Genomic DNA, 19,514 nt, shown 5'->3' with positions numbered 1-19,514 from the left:
CTCCACATAGACAACTGGCTTGTGATCTCTCCATCGAGGCACCAAGCTCATACCTCACACTCTGAAAAACCTTTGTCTATCAATCAACACCAAGAAATCATATCTCATACCATCTCAAGTGATGGATTACATAGGTGCCAGACTAGACTCCACCAAAGGCCAGGTGTTTCTCCCTCCAGAACATGTTCAAAAGATACAGAGAGCTGTACAAAAGTTTCCACCAGATGCATATGTCTCTGCAAGACATGCACAGCACCTGCTCGGTCTCATGGCTTCCACAACACCTTTTTGATTTTGGCCTCACTATTTCGACCCTCAAGGTCTATATTGCAGCTATCGTATCCTTCCAGCCTAGGAACTCTGAAGCCGCACAACTATTCTCCCATTCTACACTCAAATCTTTCCTCAAATGCCTCACTAACATCAGACCACCCACCAAACCTCCCACTCCTCAGTGGCCCCTTCATGTTGTCTTACATTCACTTACCCGCCCACCATTTGAACCAATGGCTACATCTGACCTTCGTCTGCTCTCCTTTAAAGCTCTATTTTTAGTGGCCATCACATCGGCACGTAGATCAAGTGAATTGGCAGCCCTTCAATCTGATCAACCGTACTTGCAATCTTTCAAAGACAAAGTTCTTTTACACCCAGATATATCTTTTCTGTCTAAGGTCGTTACTGAATTTCATGTCAGTCAACCTTTGATTTTGCCTACTCTGTTTCCTGATCCAAACTCATACTCTGAGCGCATGCTTCACACCCTAGATGTGAGGAGGGCACTAGCATTTTGCGTATCCCGTACGAAAGACTTTCGTAAAAACCAAAGACTATTCTTGTGTTTCTATAGACAGAAGAAAGGTTCTCCAGCTTGCTCTTCAACCCTCTCCAGATGGCTTGTCTCCACTATTTCACTGGCATATGGGCTGCAGCATAAGACTCCACCTGAGGGCCTTCGAGCTCATTCAGCCAGAGCTGTGGCTATATCTACAGCTCTATTGCATGGCATTGACATACCTGACATCTGCAGGACAGTTGGTCCAATGTATCAACCTTCATAACTCATTACAGGTTGGATCTCAAGGCTAAGAAAGAGACAGGCTTCGGGAGAGCGGTGCTGACATCCATCCTTCAGTGACAGCCCTCCTTCCGGTACGTGAGCGTGCTCGTCACCCTTTTGTGTGCATTCACAGAGGCCATGATGAAGAAAGACAGGTTACTTACCTGTAACTATGGTTCTTCAAGTGGACCTCTGTGAATTCACAGAAAAGGGTTAAATCAGCTCCTGCGCTGGACCTCTCGGAATCTACTAGAACTTTAAGAAAAAGTAACAAAGTTTAGGTTGCCCCTATAGCGCATGCTCCGCCCGCCTCAGTCCTCAGTTCCATTTTATCCACCACAATAGCCTGAGCTTAGCTTAGACATAGTCAGTGACGGACAGTGGGGATGCTGGGCGGGATGTGTGAATTCACAGAGGTCCACTTGAAGAACCAGGTAGGTAACCTGTCCTTTCCTCCATCATATTATTTCTCCAAAGCTCTTTGAATTTTCTGAAATATCTACTCAATAGCTTAATACAGATGGAATTCTGCTTTGTAGATTTATATGTATTTGCTGAATTTAAAGTCAAGATTATATCAGATACACTGTTTGAAAGTGGAAACAAGCAACTCATTTTTCCTGAATCTCATTTTCTACAGGATTAAATTCAAATAGGCATTCTGTTTGCTACATTACTGATATTGCTGTATATTATCCGCACTATTGAATTTGTGGAGAAATAGAGTTTGTATGAAGTAGCCAATTTCTTTGTTTTGTACATATGCTACTGATTTTTCTCTATGCATAGGTTTGCAGCAAATTAAGCAGGGTATAAGGTTCTGTTATGGTTGCATTAAAGCTTAATGCTTAGTAGAGCATGGACTGTCTGCTCTCTACTACAGGCACATTTTGACTGCATAGGGTTGCAGGTTTGATCCCACAGAATGGGGATCAAACCTATCACAAACTCTGCAAAGCCACTGCCAGAGTAGACAATACTGGGCCAGATGGACTAAGGCTCTGACATATATTACTGTATTGATGAAACTAAAACTTGAAAGAGTTTGGTAAACATTTGAAGTGCCATTGATAGATCTCAAGACTCCTGAAAATTCTTGCACCTGTGATTAATAGAAAAACAATATTGATTTTTCTTGTAATTGGCACATAAAACTTCAGTGTATATGCTTTTAACTTTGATTGGTTGAGCTGTGTTATATTCAGTGTGTGTTACAGCCTTTAATTATTTCTGTACAGAATGTGCAATGCTAATTTAGCACAAATATGTTACTTGCCTAACTTGGGATCACAGCTAAACTTGGCTAAAAAATAACAAGAAAGCAGGTCATCTTGTTAGAGCAGGTCATCTATATGTGTACAATAACAGGATGAAGTAGTTTTTCCTACCCTGTTTCCTTGAAAACAAGACCTAACCTGAAAATAAGCCCTAGTATGATTTTTCAGGGTGCTCGTAATATAAGCCCTACCCCCAAAATAAGCCCCAGTTAAGTGAAACCCCACCCTCCACCATTGTGCAGCAACCAGAATATGACATGACTGTATCTGAATAAGTGTAGATTATTGTACAGAAAAAAAATAAAACATCCCCTGAAAATAAGCCCTAATGTGTTTTTGGAGCAAAAATTAATATAAGACCCTGTCTTATTTTCGGGGAGACACGGTACGTATTGATATGAAGTTTGTTTAACTGGTTTTGCTGAAAAGGACCTACGATGAGTTTGTATCTGTATTATCACCAATAATGTCTATATGGTTACAGATGTGATGAGGTGTCAAAGACTAATGTTCGTGAAGGTGTCAGACAAGGGTGCATTTTATCCCCTTATCTATTCAGTCTGTATGCAGAACATATCACATGGAAAGCTGAACTAGATTTAGATGAAAGAAGTGTGAAAATTGGTGGAAGAAACTCATAATTTCAGATATGCAGATAACACCATCTTATTGGCAGAAAGATGAGTTTCAACAGCCAAATTTGTTGTATTTGCCAAAAAGAGGACTAAGCAGAACTCCTAAGATTTGGTTCAGAGACTGTAGTCACGATAAATAGGTGGAAACATCTGGCAAGTATCTCATATTTGTGATTAATGTGTCCGTTTTGGTTCCAGCCTTGTTTATGTAAACAAAAACTTTAATAAATCTTCTGCATGCTATCTGTTTCCTCTTGGGCAAAACCATTGACTTGCAAACTTAGTGTTATGATGTGATTTCAAACACTTGACAATGTCTAGAAGAATTATTTGTTTTTTTCTATTTACTCTTTGGAAAACGACTGTCCTCCAAATATACTAGTAGATGAATTTTCTGCTGCAGTTTAGCAGAAAAATAACCCCTTATTACTGGATGGTATCAAAACTGATTTGTTGCTCAGCATATACATGCTGAGACTGTCCTGTTGAAAGTGGCATAGAACCTCGTAGCCTCATAAGCAGACATGGGTCTCTCTCAGTTGCTATAGGGGCTTGCTCATTCAGCATAGGACATTTTGAATTTGGTTTTCTGTGTTAGACTAAGGGTGGTGATCTGGATGGAGAGGAATTTTCTGTAGTTCTGTTGTTATGGTAAGATCATGATCTGATGAGACTCACATTAGGTAAAGGTAAAGGTACCCCTTGACAATTTTTGTCCAGTCGTGTCCGACTCTAGGGGGCGGCGCTCATCCCGCTCTTCAAGCCATAGAGCCAGCGTTTGTCCGAAGACAATCTTTCCGTGGTCACATGGCCAGTGTGATTTAGACACGGAACGCTGTTTACCTTCCCACCGAGATGGTACCTATTTATCTACTCGCATTTGCATGCTTTCGAACCGCTAGGTTGGCGGGAGCTGGGACAAGCAACGGGCGCTCACTCCGTCGCGTGGATTCGATCTTACAACTGCTTGGTCTTCTGACCCTGCAGCACAGGCTTCTGCGGTTTAGCCCACAGCGCCACCACGTCCACGAGACTCACATTACTATGACTCAAAACTTGTATAGGGGTTCGGGACAAATTCACACAATGTATCATAATTTCTAGTGGAGCTAGATTGTATTCTGACAGAATTGATCAAAATCTTAACTTCTAGAATGGTAGATGATTCAGGCATTTGACATGATGATTCCTAATTGGTGCTCCTGTTGAATAAAGCCAAATAATCTTCTATGTTTGCAGGGAATCGGAAACTGGTAAAATGAGGAGCATGATGACTAAAACAGTATTGGTGGAAAACATGGATGAAGTTTGAGCAAATACAGTATAGAGTTTATTTCAAAGCCTACTCTATGATAGTGATAGTATGAAAAAAAGTTAGATTCTGCTATTGTTGTGTGTGCAATGTTGCCCAGCAGTGCTGTTTCACATGGCCAAAGGCCTCTTATGTTCTGGCTCATGAAAAGAGAAAGTCTGACCACGTTATACCCTGTTATAATCAGTTTTTGTGACGCTTTACAGATAAAGTTGAAGGAAAAAAATTATATGAATGAGAACTGTAATATCCTGGGTTCTATATTGATACTTAAAATCTCAGTTGAATTCACATCATATGCTTGATTTTATTATTATTGGACATAATTATATCAATAATTACTTAGTGAAATAACTAGAATTATAATTCTAAAATTGGAACTATATATAAAATGAAGTGGTTGATTCTTATATCTCATGGGATTTTAAAATCTCAAATTTGAGATTGTCTTTACTGAATTAGTTTTTTTCTAAGATAAATTAATGAATATTACCTTATAATAATATGAAGGCTATAATATTCTACAGTGTATTTAAAAAGTGAAGTAAGACCAAAAAGTTCCCACATTCTGTATCATGTAAAGAGAACTAAGGTGTTTTTACAGCCAACAACTGCTGTTTCCCAATCAGGGGCTTCCCTAACACAGATGTAAAAGAGATATGCAAATTCAAAGTGAGAAGGCTTACACATTTTGCGTTTCTAGGACAGGAATCATGCAGCTGCTCAGATATTTTTAGATTACGTCAAAGTCAAGCATGTGACACTCAAACAGTGAGCTATTAGCACTGTAAAATTTTATAACACTCTTTCGCAGTTTGAGTCTGTAGTCTGTCACAGCTGACACATATCCTGAAAGGGTTAATTTCAGCGTGAGGTCAGATAACCTTTTCCAGTCATCATCTGTGGTCATTTGGGTATCATGGTATAAGTTGTTAAATACAGTACTCCATTCCTCATCAGAAGATGAGGGGGAAAATTGTTTCATTCACAGTGAAGTAAGTCCTTCTCTAGATTCTTATCAAGTTTATTCTTCCCTGGTAGAAACTTAATTCCAGGCAACACCAGCTTGCCTAATTGTATGAGTTTTATTTTATCTAGTTGCTTCTATGCATGAAAATCCAAAAATTAATAACTGAAAAATTATTGAAAAAGTTTGAGAAGTTACATACATATTTATTTCACTTTTACAGAAAGCCAGTCATGTCAGGTTTAAATGTTTAAAACAAAAATCCCGTACAGTATTTGTACAACTATGGAAAGCTACGTACAAGAAATAATCCAAAGTATAAAAAGGAAAATCTTAAATTGCAGGCATGACACTTGAGTCATGTTTCAATTAAAAAAATGCAGGAGCATAAAAGATACAATAAAAAGCAGAGAATGTATTAAAACATTAAAGTTCTTTGCATGAAAGTAAAACACATCACTTAGCCTTTTAGCATATTACCTGCAGATACAGAAAATATTAAGTTATCTGATTGCTTGCCCAGTCATTTGTCAGTTCGAATCTATGGAGGAAAATCCATGTTCTCTTCATCTGTTCTGCTTCTGTGGTGGTAGTGCTTCTGTTACACGTTGCTTGATGAGTTTTTGAGCTGCCAATGTTTCTTGGTGTTTCATCTGTGTGGCTGTGTCTTGCTTCTCTATATTTCTATTTCTCTAATTTGTTCATTTTTCCATTCTCAGTTGGCACGTTTTCATATGCTAGTTCACTACCAGAGCAATTTCCTTTAATAGGAAAAACCCTGCTTAAATTTTCTAAAGGAATCAGCCTTGCTTCCCCCCCCCCCCCGGCTACAAACACCTAAAGAAGCAAATCATTGTTTATGATTTGACTTGTTCCCATATACACCTGCTATGTTAGGAGACTGGTTTGGTACAACTTTGCTAAGTAAGCAGAGTGCTTCTGATGGAATCTGATAATCTAGGACTTTGCTACACCTACATCATCATGCTCTAGAAATCTAATGATCTAGGACTTTTTTCAATGTTCCGTTGTTTTTTTTTAATCAGTGTTTACATGTACACATTTAAGTGCTAGCTTTCTAGGAAAGAGCTCTTTAAGTACGCTGCTGTTCAAATCTCATATTCATAAATTCAATGTACATTTTGAAGGTTGTATTTTTACACTCTCCTTAATTATTTTAACACTCCATACATATAAAATATCAAACCTTGACAGTGGCGTCATTCCTCATAATTCTCCATGCTGGTGAGAGTTTTGTTCCAACACCTGAAAAGCCACGTTTCCCACACTGGCTCAGGAGCCAACAATTAGAATCAGTGCTGAATTATTTTGATGGACAGGACAAAATCCTATTCAAGAAGGTAGTTGTGCAACCGGCTTTCACTTCCCTCAGCTGTCATGTATCCCATAAATTGAACAATCAGGAAGAGAACTGTCATGTGATGGACAGCCTGGAAAAGTTTTCCTACCATTTGTGCAACTGTTCTTATGCAATAATAGTCAATAGGATTCTGGCTTTAAAAAAAGAGAAACTGCGAAAACAAGATCTTCTACAGATACAGTTTAGTTCATATGCCACAATCCTGATGAGTTCTTGAAAATCCTGCAAGCAAGTGTTACAGTTATCCAAAAAGAGGGCACTGTTTCATGGAGATCATACCTTGTACAGTGATGCTACTTCCATTCATGGCACAGTCCTGTGGTACTGTGCTGTTCAGTGGAAGTGTGATAGGTAACTGGCAGTAGTTTACAAGAGGAGGCAATGATGGGAAAATGTCACCCAGGATGAAAGACTATTAGACTTCCATACTTCATTGACTATACAAATCAGTGTCCCAAAAGACTCATTTGATTCCTCATCTTATTTTGATTGGCCTTCTGTACTGGTTAGCCCCATCTCACTGCTACTTTTGTTGAGGTTGCTAGGTTTGTAGTTAATTTGCTTTCACCTCATCCTGCTGCTCTTTTTTCATAGAATAATTGAGCTTGAAGGTGCCTATAAGGACACTGAGTCCTACTCCTAATTCAGTGCAGGAATCCAAGTCAAAGCAGATCTGACAGATGATTGTCCAATCAATGGTTTTGGGTTTTTCAGGCTCTTTGGCCGTGTTCTGAAGGTTGTTCTTCCTGACATTTCGCCAGTCTCTGTGGCCGGCATCTTCAGAGGACAGCAACCTGTACTCTGGTCCTCTGAAGATGCCCAGTTCTTTTTGTCTTTCCTCAGGGCTTGGATTCCAGTCCCTTAAGTTTGTTGACATCCTTCTCAAAGTGTGGTGTCCAGAACTGGACACAGTACTCAAGATGAGGCCTAACCAGTGCTGAATAGAGAAGGACTCATGGGATTTGGAAACTATACTTCTGTTAATGCATGTTAAAATAGCATTTGCAAGCAGTACCAGTTTAAAATTGTATTGCTTTATGTTTGCTATGATTTTTTTAATATTTTGCTACCCTTTTATCAAAATGTATAGAGGTGGGAAAGTGGCCTTTACAAAAATAATGGCTGAAATTCAGTAATGCACATTTGCACTGAATAGGTCTGATGATATCACCAATGATTACTATATTTTTGTAGTTAAACATTTTCTGTCCCCCTCCCCACAAGTTTCCCAAGTTCCCTTGGTCTGGGAAAAGCCTTTGGCGGCTATGAAATAGGGATAGGAAGTCTTAAATATCTGAAAATCATCAATATTGGTCTCATTGTGGATATCACCCGTGTTTGCTAGTTTTTCCTAGATATTCTTCACAGTTTATCTTTTCTTTCACCAATAATTCTAGACATATGAATTCAGTATAAGTGCTTCTGAAAATCTGCTACTGTGGAGAGTGTGCTGATGGAGATGCAACAGTTCCCAATTTATTAACCATGGCAGCAGTATTTAGAAGTTCTGTCTAAAACTAGGTCTTGGAAGTAAGTAGTTATAAATAACATTGCTATTTAGATAATGAGCATGAAAAGTAGCCTAACAGTAACACCCAAGTTACTTAGTTGTAATGAATAATACCTAGTTACTTTCAAAAGTTGCTTTTAATGTGCATTTAAAGGCATTTCTAGAGGAATTTTGACATGATTTTTTCCCGGCCGTTGTGCCATTCTGTTTTCAATCCTAAGTGACAATGAAAGTTTTCTTTGCTTTTGTCTTCTATATTTTTACAAACATTTAAAGGTTCAATATTAGAATTGGCCACTAGATGTTATTTCTCTGTGTTGTTGTTTTTTTCTGTTCCCTTGGGAATGACAACACGAGTTAATGCCTCGTGGCGCAGTGGTTAAAATGCTGTACTGCAGCTAAAACTGTGCTCACGACCTGGGGTTCAAATCCCAGGTAGCCGGCTCAAGGTTGACTCAGCCTTCCATCCTTCCGAGGTCGGTAAAATGAGTACCCAGCTTGCTACAATGTGTAGCCTGTATAATTAAATTGTAAACCGCCCGGAGAGTGCTTGTAGCACTATGGGGCGGTATATAAGTCAAATAAATAAATAAATAAATAGATAGATAGATAGATAGATAGATAGATAGATAGATAGATAGATAGATAGATAGATAGATAGATAGATAGATAGATAGATAGATAGATAGATAGATAGATAGATAGATAGATAGATAGATAGATAGATAGATAGTAACCCAAATGCAGTGAAGTGCTTATGTGATTTGCACAGTGATAATGGCAATAGCAACATGTCTGCCAAGAAGTAATGAATAATACAATGAATTCCATATTCAGCTGAAAGCACTTACAGAGAGTCTCTATGACTGGAAAACTATAGCAAGGATGTACTTTAAATCTTTAGTCTAATGATACAAAGGTCTAAGAAATGTGACATTGTGGTGGGGATGTGGGCATTCTTCGCTCCACTACCCATTCACCCTTTCCACATTTCCAATGTAACATCTGAAAAAGGCCAGCTAGAAGACTGGAGATGCAACTTATGGGCTTGGTACTCTCTCCTTTTCACATTCCATTTTTGCTTCATACATAAATAGTGCAGAGACCATAATGTTTGATTAGGGTCTTATTGTTGTGTGCAGTCAAGTTGGAACTGACTTATAGTGACCCTAATAAGGCTTTCAAGGTAAGTAAATATTTAAGGAGTGGTTTTACATGTTCTACCTCTTAAGTGAATTTCTGTGGCAGAGCGGGGATTCAAACACAGGTCTCCTGGGTCCTAGTCGATCATTCTGTCCACTACACCACATTGGATAATCCCAGGACTAGAAACACCCCGGGTTCAAAATACCATGGTGTTCATGAGGTTATCTCGAGCCATTTATCTCTCAGACTAAGCTACCTCACAGGGTTTCTCTGGGAATAAAAATGGGGAAGAAGAGACCCCTGCATGCTGTTTTCAACAACATCTGTTCATAAGCTTCTAGAGAAGGCTTCCAGATGTCTAAAGACACGTGCATACAAGGTTGTCATCTATATGCTATGCCTGTAGCATTGATGGAGTTGCGGGATCCTCTTGATTCATTGAATGACAGGGGGCAGGCATGTATATTTCCAGTATTGTAAATATAAGTATTTTAGCCACAGTAAGGGGATGGAGAATTTACTTTTGCTAGTTAGTCGTTAACTTTCAGGAAAAAGGCAAATAATTTAAAGACACATAACTACTAACCAAAGTCAAAAAATTATGCAGTATAAAATAATTTTAATTAAGCTCCAAAAAGAGCTTATGACTGAACACAACCAGAACATATGTCTAAGAGACACATCAGAGGAGTTATGGCACCAGTAGTTAAGAGTGGTAGCATATGTAGCTCATAAACAGATCCATCCCTCAGTTCCACCACCAGCTTTAGTCATAGTGAATATTACTATATTAATATCAGTGTTAACTGTTTGCTTTTAACCAGAATTTGAAGCTAGGGTTAGTAGCTGGTTTTCATGCTCATATAAAGTCATCATGACATAAGACTGTGACTTATTAAAGATTGGACAACTAGAAACCTCTGTAAAACAGCAGGACGATCTTAATCTCTTCAACAGTATTCCAGAATTCTGTTCTAGAATTTAGAATATACTGTATCACTAAATATTTGGTATGTGAGCATTTGGAAAGCAGTGCTATATTTACTAAGAGCTAGTGTTGATTTCTCAAAAATAAGTCATACCAGAGAAATCCTCAATCTCTGTCTTTCTCTTTCTTCCTTTAGAGAGTTAAAAGCTTGTACATCAGTGTAATGCCATAGATCTGGTGCACTGTGAAAAGCTAATACAGTTCTAGGTAGCATCAATAGAAGTATAGTGTAATTTAAGGAAATTGATAATATTACTCTATTCTGTTTTCATCAGATGTTAGTTGTGATGCTGTGTCCAGGTCTGGGTACTACAGTTTAAGAAGTATATCAACAAGTTGGAATGCATCCAGAAGAGACCTAGAAATATTTATTTTGTTCAAATCCATTCCTCAGTATAACTGGGAAAGTAACAAACAGATACAGTGTTTATTTTAAAAAGAACCATTTTAGAGATAATCCCAGTGTTTATTTCTTCTTGAAGCACATATTTTCATGTAAGAATATGTATTTAATAGTTTCTGACAACTTGTTATTCCTTCCCCCCACACATGCACTTGGGACTATATTTGAAGAGAACCTTCTCTATGGTTTCATCCATAATTCTCAACATGGAAATTTTTCACAAAAATGGTGGTTGTTCTTTTTTGCTTTATTAAGTGACAATTAGACTTAATGTCTCATTTTTCCCCAATGTTTTGCAGCTGTCCATATTTGTCAGTTCAGATTACACCTGCTATTCCTGCAGTAGGAGCGATTCTGTTCCTTTTTGTCATGGGGACCTTGCTTCGTACAAGCTTCAGCGACCCTGGAGTTCTGCCTCGTGCAACACCAGATGAAGCAGCAGATCTGGAAAGACAAATAGGTAACATAGAAGGTCTGTCGTTGTCCCTCTGCTTCCTTTTTTGTATATAGTGAATGCCAACATCACGGCATGTTTTTGCATGAGTGCTATCATTTTTCAGTTGTAGAAAGGCAATAATTTAATTTATGTGGTCTGATCTTTGCTCCTGATTTTAAATTTTAAAAATGTTTATAGTGTACTCATCTTTTCCCAAATGAACTCAAATAGAAGGTATGCATTTCTCAGTTAGACCGTATAATAAGTGCAATTCCAATTCCCATAGTGTGATAATATTGCATTACAGATAACATTAAAAAAGGCTTTTTGCCAAGGAACATACGGCTTGAAGTTCCTGTTGTAACCCAACATGCAATCAGCCAGAGAAGAGTTTATTTCACTATTTTGATGCTGCTAGCTACAGGATGAAGAATAAAGAAATGGCAGTATGAAACAATGTTTCTGTTGATTTGGTTGTTGTGGGTTTTTCGGGCTCTTTGGCCGTGTTCTGAAGGTTGTTCTTCCTAACGTTTTGCCAGTCTCTGTGGCCGGCATCTTCAGAGGACAGCACTCTGCCCTCTGAAGATGCCGGCCACAGAGACTGGCGAAACGTTAGGAAGAACAACCTTCCGAACATGGCCAAAGAGCCTGAAAAACCCACAACAACCATTAGATACCGGCCGTGCAAGCCTTCGTGAATACATTTCTGTTGATTTTTCAAAATGCCAGAGCCAGCTTTTCCCCAGCTAACTTCCTAGAGCAATGGTCCCCAACCTTTTCTGAACCGCAGAATGGTTGGGGTGGGAGGGTAGGGTCCATGCACGGGGGTGGGGCACCCATGTGCATGCGCAACTGGGCACCTGTGTGCGGGTGGGTGGGGCACCCGTGCACGGGTGGGCGGGGCACCAGGGTGCACATGGGCGTTCAGGGAGTTGCTTCTGCTATAGAAATTGCAAATATGCAGCTCCAGGTTCTTGAGCTCAAGATTTCTTGCTTTCTGCTCTTGGGAATTATTTGGACTTGGTGTACTTGGTGATGTCTTTGGTGCCTTCTGGAATGGCATGCCTGGGCAGCTCTCTGGGCAAGATCCTCCTGCAATGTGATGGTGGAGTGCTTGTTGTGATGTGCTCGGTGAAGAATGTTGTGAAGGATTATCACAGCAGTGAGCTTGGATACTGAGTGGACAGAATCCCTGCTGTGCCTAGGAAAGGATCCCAAATCAACAGAGACTCCCCTGTCAATAAGAAGAATTTTATAAATTCCCTCTTTTTCTTAGCAGTCCTGAAGAACATGTTTCAGGGTGTCTCAGATGTTTCCCCCAGCCATCTCAAGTATATTTTTGAAGGACACATAGGAAAAGCAGAATCTGTCTATTTCTCTTTCACACATGGACACAGAGCATTTTGTGAATGTTTACTCTTTTTATTCCTTCTAATTTTTTCTTCCATTTCTGGACGAATTTGGTGTTTGAAAGTTTGCTTCCATCATTGTAGACACAGATAACCTTAATAACATGATTGCTACTCCTGGTGTGAATGATGCAAATACATATACTGTAATACATAACTGTTTCCTGCTGTAAATAACAAAGCTATGTAATAAGCTTAAGGAAACAGGAGTACTATATATATAAACTAAGGATTTTTTTAGGATGATGAACTATCTTGCATTGATTCTTGCAGTGATGTAAATGTAAAAGTGTACTTTTACACTTCATGTTGGTGGAAAAGACACCAGTGAAGTTATTGAGATTACAGATCTTGGCATTCTTGAATACCCCTTTGAAATGGAAGGGGAATAAAACTGTGAAGGAGGTGGTTGCAGTGTGTTTCATTTTCTTGTCAAAGCAAGTCTGATTTCAGTTAGTTACTGTTTTTTTAATAAATCACACATGAAATTCTTGTGAATATCTTAAACGAAAGTTAAGTTAAATGTAATAAAGATAAGCAGCCATGCTAACAGTTCACTTTTGGGGAAATTCTTGAACATGTGCACCAATATGAATGCTGTCTGATCTTCTTAGATTTTGTTATATTTAAAACTCAGCATTGATTTGAGGACTTCAGTTCATCTAAGGACCTCTAATTTAATGAGTGATTCAGTTTTGGCACCAAGTACTGTATATCTATTAGGGATAGTTAATTGCACTCATGGTATTGATGTGGACATGTTAGTAGTTGACTTAAGTGATCATTATGCAATTTGATTAAGTTTCTGTTCTTACCCAACGGAGTGGCAGAAGTATAAAAAGCCTTTAGCTGTTAGCTAGTCACACAGAATGCAGTGTTTGTTTTTTAAATCCTTATTAAGTGGAGGATTGTTACAGATTTCCCCTGGAGCACACTCGGATATCACAAAATAGGCTGTGTTAATGACCCTTGCAAAGCATACTGCTTCCGCGGACTGACATTGTGGTGTTTGGTACATAATAAATACAGTCCTTATTCTATTTGCTCTGTGTGCGCAGTTCATATTTTAAAAAGCACTTTGTCCTGAGTCAGAAAAAGATACAGTTTATGCACTCAAAACTGACCCATCACAGAACCTTGTGATGTCCTTGTTTTTTTTTTATCTTATTTTACCTTATTTATTAAAAATTTAAAACACAGGTACTGTTTTAGTAAGAATTACCTATTTGTAAATATACAAAGCTAATTATACTCCAAGGAAACTCTTCTGTTTATTTGTATATCTTCTTGTGTTTTATTTGTCTATGTAGAAATTGCAAATGGCTCCAGTTCAGGAGGTTATCGTCCACCTCCTAGAACAAAAGAAGTAGTCATCAATGGGCAGACAGTGAAATTAAAATACTGTTTCACCTGCAAGATTTTTCGTCCACCCCGTGCCTCACATTGCAGCCTTTGTGATAACTGTGTAGGTAAGTAGAAAAACAGAAACAAAAAAAAATGATAAACACTAGTCTTGCCACCTCTGGCAGAGAATTGATGTATGTTGCTCAGTATATGAATGCTGATGAAAGTACAGCTGTCTTTTGCATTGCCAGGCCCAATAGAATCAATGGTGAAGCTTTCAGCCTGCTAGACTTAACTAAACTTTGTAGCCACATAGATGCTATGGTAATTCAGGTCTACATTTTAAATGTTTTCTTTTGTGAACTGCCCAATTGATTTATTGCTCTATTTGTTCCATTTAAAGTATGACCATAGGGTTATAGTTTGAGTCAGAATCAAATGCTGTGCTTGTAACATTTGCTATAGAAAGCTTTTGTGAGTCAAAACAAGAACAAAAAAGCTTTAAATTAACATTTATTTTAGTAAGCCAGATCATAGTTTTTGTCTAAATAAGAAATAAGCATACCAGCTATTAACACAGTCCCAGTCTACGTGTTGTTGGCCAAAGGAAAAGGCCATGTGCACCCATTTGAAAAACATAGATCAAAAGCATATCGTGTTTTTATGGTTGGGTGACACAACAGCCTCAGCAGAATTGCCTGAAATCATTATAAGCATCTGTTGCACAGACTCATGACTCCGTATGCATAAGATAATATCTGTAGCAATTTCTTAACTTGAAACCGTTCTCCTCTAACAGTTGTGCCATTTCTGCTACAGTACTAAGTGTGGCAAACAGGACTTTGGCCACAGATGGACAGAGAACCTGAATCTTTGTATGTGATTCAAACAAGTATGCTGAGACAGATGTGTCTGTTTTGTTATGTGAATGCTGTAGTTGCCATCTTCCAATATGGCTGACATAAGATTTGGAATATACAATTGCTCCTGAATCATGGCATATAGAATGATTTGTGAAATTGTAACTTAAATCAATATAATATCTAAAATAGTGGATAGGAAACCATAGGAAAGCTACTTTGGAATCTTGTGCTTACTGGTGGTGTTGCCATCTATTGTTAGAAATAAACATCTTTGGGATTAGGAGAAACGAATGCAGTGAATGCTAAATAGTCATTATTTGTATTCCATGTTTGGAGTATGGAATCCAAATTGCCTTGACAGTACAAGACTAATAAGATTAATGTGGCAAATTTATAGGCAAAAAAGAGTGAGTCTTTTCAAGACCCTTGACTTGTAGGCCTCACTAACTTAGTTCAAAACATGCACATATACTTAGGAATGTTTTCTTTCTTTTCATTCTCTATAATCTGTAGGCCAAGTGTCCATATATATTCCCACCATTTGTTGGGTTTCTCCTAGCATGAACTAAAGTGTGAACTACAGTCCTGAATGAGACTGATAATAAAATAATAATAAGGTTACTGAGAGCCAGTGCAGCGTAATGGATAATGTCAGACTAGGGATCAGGAGACCTGAGTTCAAGTCCCTGCCTGCTTCTGGAAACTTACATGGGCAGTGGTAATGGTAATCCACTTCTTAAATTTGATAATCTGGAACATATTTATCTAGATACAGACATTTTCTGGAGTTGGTTTAAGTACTATATCTACACTGTGCCATGAAGGTCAGTGGGTCACCTTGGACCACACTCTGTCAGCCTGGTTGCCACATAAGGTTACTGAAGCCTGAAATAGGGAGGGGAACTATGTATGTCACCTCAAAATATTTGAAGGAAAGGCAAAATATCAATATAATTAATAAATAACAGATTGCTGTGACAAAATGATAGTGTGGACAATGTGACATGAAATGTGGAGTAGGGAAACTTGTATGCAAGGGGAAAAATCCATGAATTCTTTAGTGAAAATTTTTTGGAAATTACTATGCTAAATCTTGCAATCAGTATGTGGCTTTCATTATTTGTATAATTAGAATAGATATCTTTATAATATCACCAAATCATAACTAGTTGATACCTTATTTTAAGGCCACTAAAATGACAAACATAATTGTAATTTGTTAGTGGAAATAGAGGTACCACTCACCCTTGCCTTTGGATTGTGTACGAGGAGAGTCATGTACAAAGAGATAATAATGTTCCGCTCAGAAACACCAGCAACTATAAACTTGCAGCTGGGCAACAATAATCTGCAAGAGTTCTTCTTAATTTTGTGTTTTCAAGTTGAAAGACACATAACATGATGCCCATGAGATATTTCACACCCACCAAAGCTTTTCTTTATCTACAGTTAACTTATTTTTAATCTGGCAGCTGCATGTGTGATAAGTAGAAAGCAGCATGTTTCTACTTCAACCATAATCTGTAATCTATAGGCATTCCGAATCTACCCTTTATTATGGGATCAGAAATGTCCTCTATAACTAACTGTTCATCTTCCAAGCATGAGGAATGAAAATGGGTTACCAAAGCCAATCAGAATGAAGGAAACTTTGCTTGTTCCTACTCTCGGAATGCTGAAAAAACTATGTACATTCTTTGGGCTTTACAGTCTTCTTGTCCTATGGTGAACAAAGTGCAAGAGCAATTAATATCACAAAGAATTTTACATTAATTACCTGTTCAAAATAACTAACTTGGTGCAACCCAGTTTTCTTCTGCTGCCGCCTGTCAACTCTTTTGTTCCAGATTTTAAAAAGAAACAAAAAACTATAAGCATAAGATTTAAAAACAAAAAAAACTGGCAGATAAATCACCCCAAGTAGATGCAGCCATGCATTATGAAATCGTGGAGTTTCAAAGAGAACCATAAGAGGGCAGAATGCCAAACTAGCACAGATGTCAGTTATTTTAATTGAATTAACAAGACTTCTGCTGCTCTACACAAAAGCCCTTGTGTCTTCTGTGACATCATTTTTCCACAATGGTTTTTGACACTATTCTTTGAGTATTTGTGTACAAAGGCTGAAGCCAGCCTAGAAAGACCCCATTTATCTGCTGGGATTATAACAAGAGACGTGACCCTGGATTTGCCCCACACTTCAGAAGCAGCTAATTGTGTGAACTCTTCTAGGCTGCCTGGATAATTCCATCTTAACTGATAGGTGCTCTATAGATAGTTGCAGAGCCGGTCCAAGGTATGTTGTTGCCCCCAGTGGCTACATTGTGGGCTGACAGTGGTGTGTCTCAAGATGTTTTATAATATTGCAGAAAGTGGTAATATACAACTATTAGGTAAGGGTCAGTTGATTCACCTTATTATGTTTCATTATTTGTTTGTTTAAAATGCTTACAGGTCACTTTCCTAGAAAGTGTAGTATAGTGTTTCACAGTGTTCTGTGCTATTTTAAAAAAGGCATTAAGAAAAAGTTTTGAAACAAAACAGTGAATGCTGGTTCTTCTTCATGGCCTCTGTGAATCACACCCTGGGTGATTCACACCTGCAAGGAACCTCATCAGAATATTCTAGAGCTTCTGCAATAGCAATGAACACATTAGAATATGCCCCTCTTCATCTTGATGCCAAGCGTCCCCTTTCAGTTTCTTTCAACCGCTGCATTGAGAGCCTCATAATTCTGCTTCTGTGAGTAAAAGAGAAAAAGATGTTATTCTTGATTCCTTCCTATTATCAGTCTTATTATTTTAAACTATTAGATCAAACTCTTTATCATCAGAGATTTTTTTTCCTTTCCCCTCGCTCAGCCTCCTGCTGCAGCCCCCCTCCAAATTTTTGGTTTTTTCTCTTCAATTATTTTCTCCTATTCATGGCCCCTTTGGGCCCGTTTAAGCACTGCATTGTCTGTGATAATAAGATCCCACTTTCCAACGGACATGCTAAGTGCCTTTTCTACTTGGGAGAACAACATCAAACTTCCTTCTGTACCCATTGCAAAAAATGTAAGCGCGAAGTTCTTCGATCTCGCCTTTCAAGGCTAAAACTTCAACTTTGGGAACAATCCTTACAACCAGTTCAAATGGCCCAACCTCCCTGTAGGGCCACTTCCCAAACCAAAGCAATGGAAAAAGCCGTTACATCACACAAATCAAAACCCTCCATACCGAAGTCCTCGACTTCAAAAACAACCTCTAAACGTCAGAGACCTACTGAAGCTGCTCCAGCTCCAGAGCCTGTGCCTCGTAAATGAGCTAAACAGTCTAAGCCTACAGACATCTCACCACAACCACAATTCTCTGAATCAATATCGGTCGGATCTCCCTCAGATGAAGACAGACTTCCATCCCATCAACCCAGTTCTCAGTCTCCAGAATGGGATGATAAGAGTCGACCAACTAACATCCTCTCCTCCCAGTCCACAACCTTCCATTCCTTCCAGCAATCCTTTGGTTATTCCATCGCCTGATGATTCCCATCCCGAACAGCTCAACACCATTCCATAGGCAATGCCCTCGGATTGCCCACCAATCCCTAACCAGGACCGTCAACATCAATAATTTCAACAGCTAGTTTCATAGCGTGTGGTTGAAACCCATGCTAGCACACGCATCGGGTTGCCATTTGCACCAGCCAGTGCTCTGCTCGTCAAAGTGCACTACCTAGTCAACCAGGTGTTTTACCCGGTTGGATAATACCATCTAATAGTTGGCCTACCTCTTGACAACCATAGGTGTCGAAGCAGCCACATCAAGAAGTGACTATACCTCAACCTGCTCCCCATTTGATATCGAAAAAACCTTGGACGGTCAAGCAGATTTCATCCACACGTGAGGCTTTTGCAGCCCCAGACTCCCAATACTTTCCTACTACAATAGATGACGGAAATCACTCTTCACGCTCATCATCACCAGTGTCAATTTATTCTACTGCTATGCCATCGCATCAGCAACCTCCATTTCGACATCACAGAGACACAGGCTCTGATATTGATGATCCTCGATATTCATCCTGGTCCATGGACACTCGCTCCATTCCGTTACATCAACACAGTTCCCATCCTCCGGTAAATTAAAGTCATCAACCCCGGCACCATTATGATACCGAGCTCGACACCTACCAATCAAAGTCCATCAATACCCAACCACCATCTTTCGATGTCAACGATCCTCAACATTGATAGATGTCCATGGACATGCCGTCTCCATCTTTTCCGACTCATAACCGACAATACTATGAGACTCAGCTTCTCGACACCGAAGTCACTCGACAGTCTGTCAACTCCAGACGCGACCTTGATGACTCTGGATAATGGATCTCAGCCACAGATTCCATCAGTGTTACTTCCCTCTCCAGAGTCAGACATTGTAGATACCGACCCGCCGTCACTGGCAGAGGATCTCCAGACCTATGCCCAACTTATGATTCGCATGGTTAAATCCCTTGATCTACAAATCCACTGAACGATCGACAGAACCAGCCTATCATCTATATGATCCAATCTCTAAAAATGCAACCACTACGGTACACATATCGATGTTACCATCTTAGTACTGCGCAGAGATCCTGGACAAAACCAGCTTTCTCCCATACCATGTCTAAGGGGATTGATAACCTCTGTAGAATCCATGACCCAGGAGCTATTTTCCTCCAAAAACAACCAGCTCCAAGTTCTACATTTGTCAAAGCCTCTCAATCGAGATCTCGACACCGACAGTCTCTCATACCACCA

The 19,514-nt window shown here is 39.0% G+C and overlaps 1 protein-coding gene and 1 long non-coding RNA gene across 9 annotated transcripts in view; one reads left to right on the top strand and one right to left on the bottom strand.

Annotated features, from left to right (window-relative positions):
* The window catches only part of ZDHHC14 (zDHHC palmitoyltransferase 14), an 88,022-nt gene that overhangs the window by 19,625 nt on the left and 48,883 nt on the right, over positions 1 to 19,514 (top strand). For 6 of the 8 annotated variants that reach the window (XM_072994880.2, XM_072994870.2, XM_020809675.3 and 3 more), the window contains exons 2-3: positions 10,979 to 11,151; positions 13,835 to 13,993. In XM_072994880.2, the coding sequence (XP_072850981.1) occupies positions 10,979 to 11,151; positions 13,835 to 13,993 (332 nt within the window). The remainder of the gene's footprint in view (positions 1 to 10,978; positions 11,152 to 13,834; positions 13,994 to 19,514) is intronic. The other 2 variants (XM_020809685.3, XM_020809667.3) reach the window with 1 other exon arrangement.
* LOC110087807 (uncharacterized) lies at positions 10,909 to 17,939 on the bottom strand. The gene is made up of 3 exons (XR_013540547.1): positions 15,977 to 17,939; positions 13,747 to 13,876; positions 10,909 to 11,123 (listed from the first exon to the last, which is right to left on the bottom strand). It is a non-coding gene; the product is annotated as an uncharacterized LOC110087807 (long non-coding RNA).

This window comes from Pogona vitticeps, chromosome 1, assembly GCF_051106095.1.
Source record: "Pogona vitticeps strain Pit_001003342236 chromosome 1, PviZW2.1, whole genome shotgun sequence".
Taxonomy (NCBI): Eukaryota; Metazoa; Chordata; class Lepidosauria; order Squamata; family Agamidae; genus Pogona; species Pogona vitticeps.
This window is presented reverse-complemented; position numbering and strand designations above follow the sequence as displayed.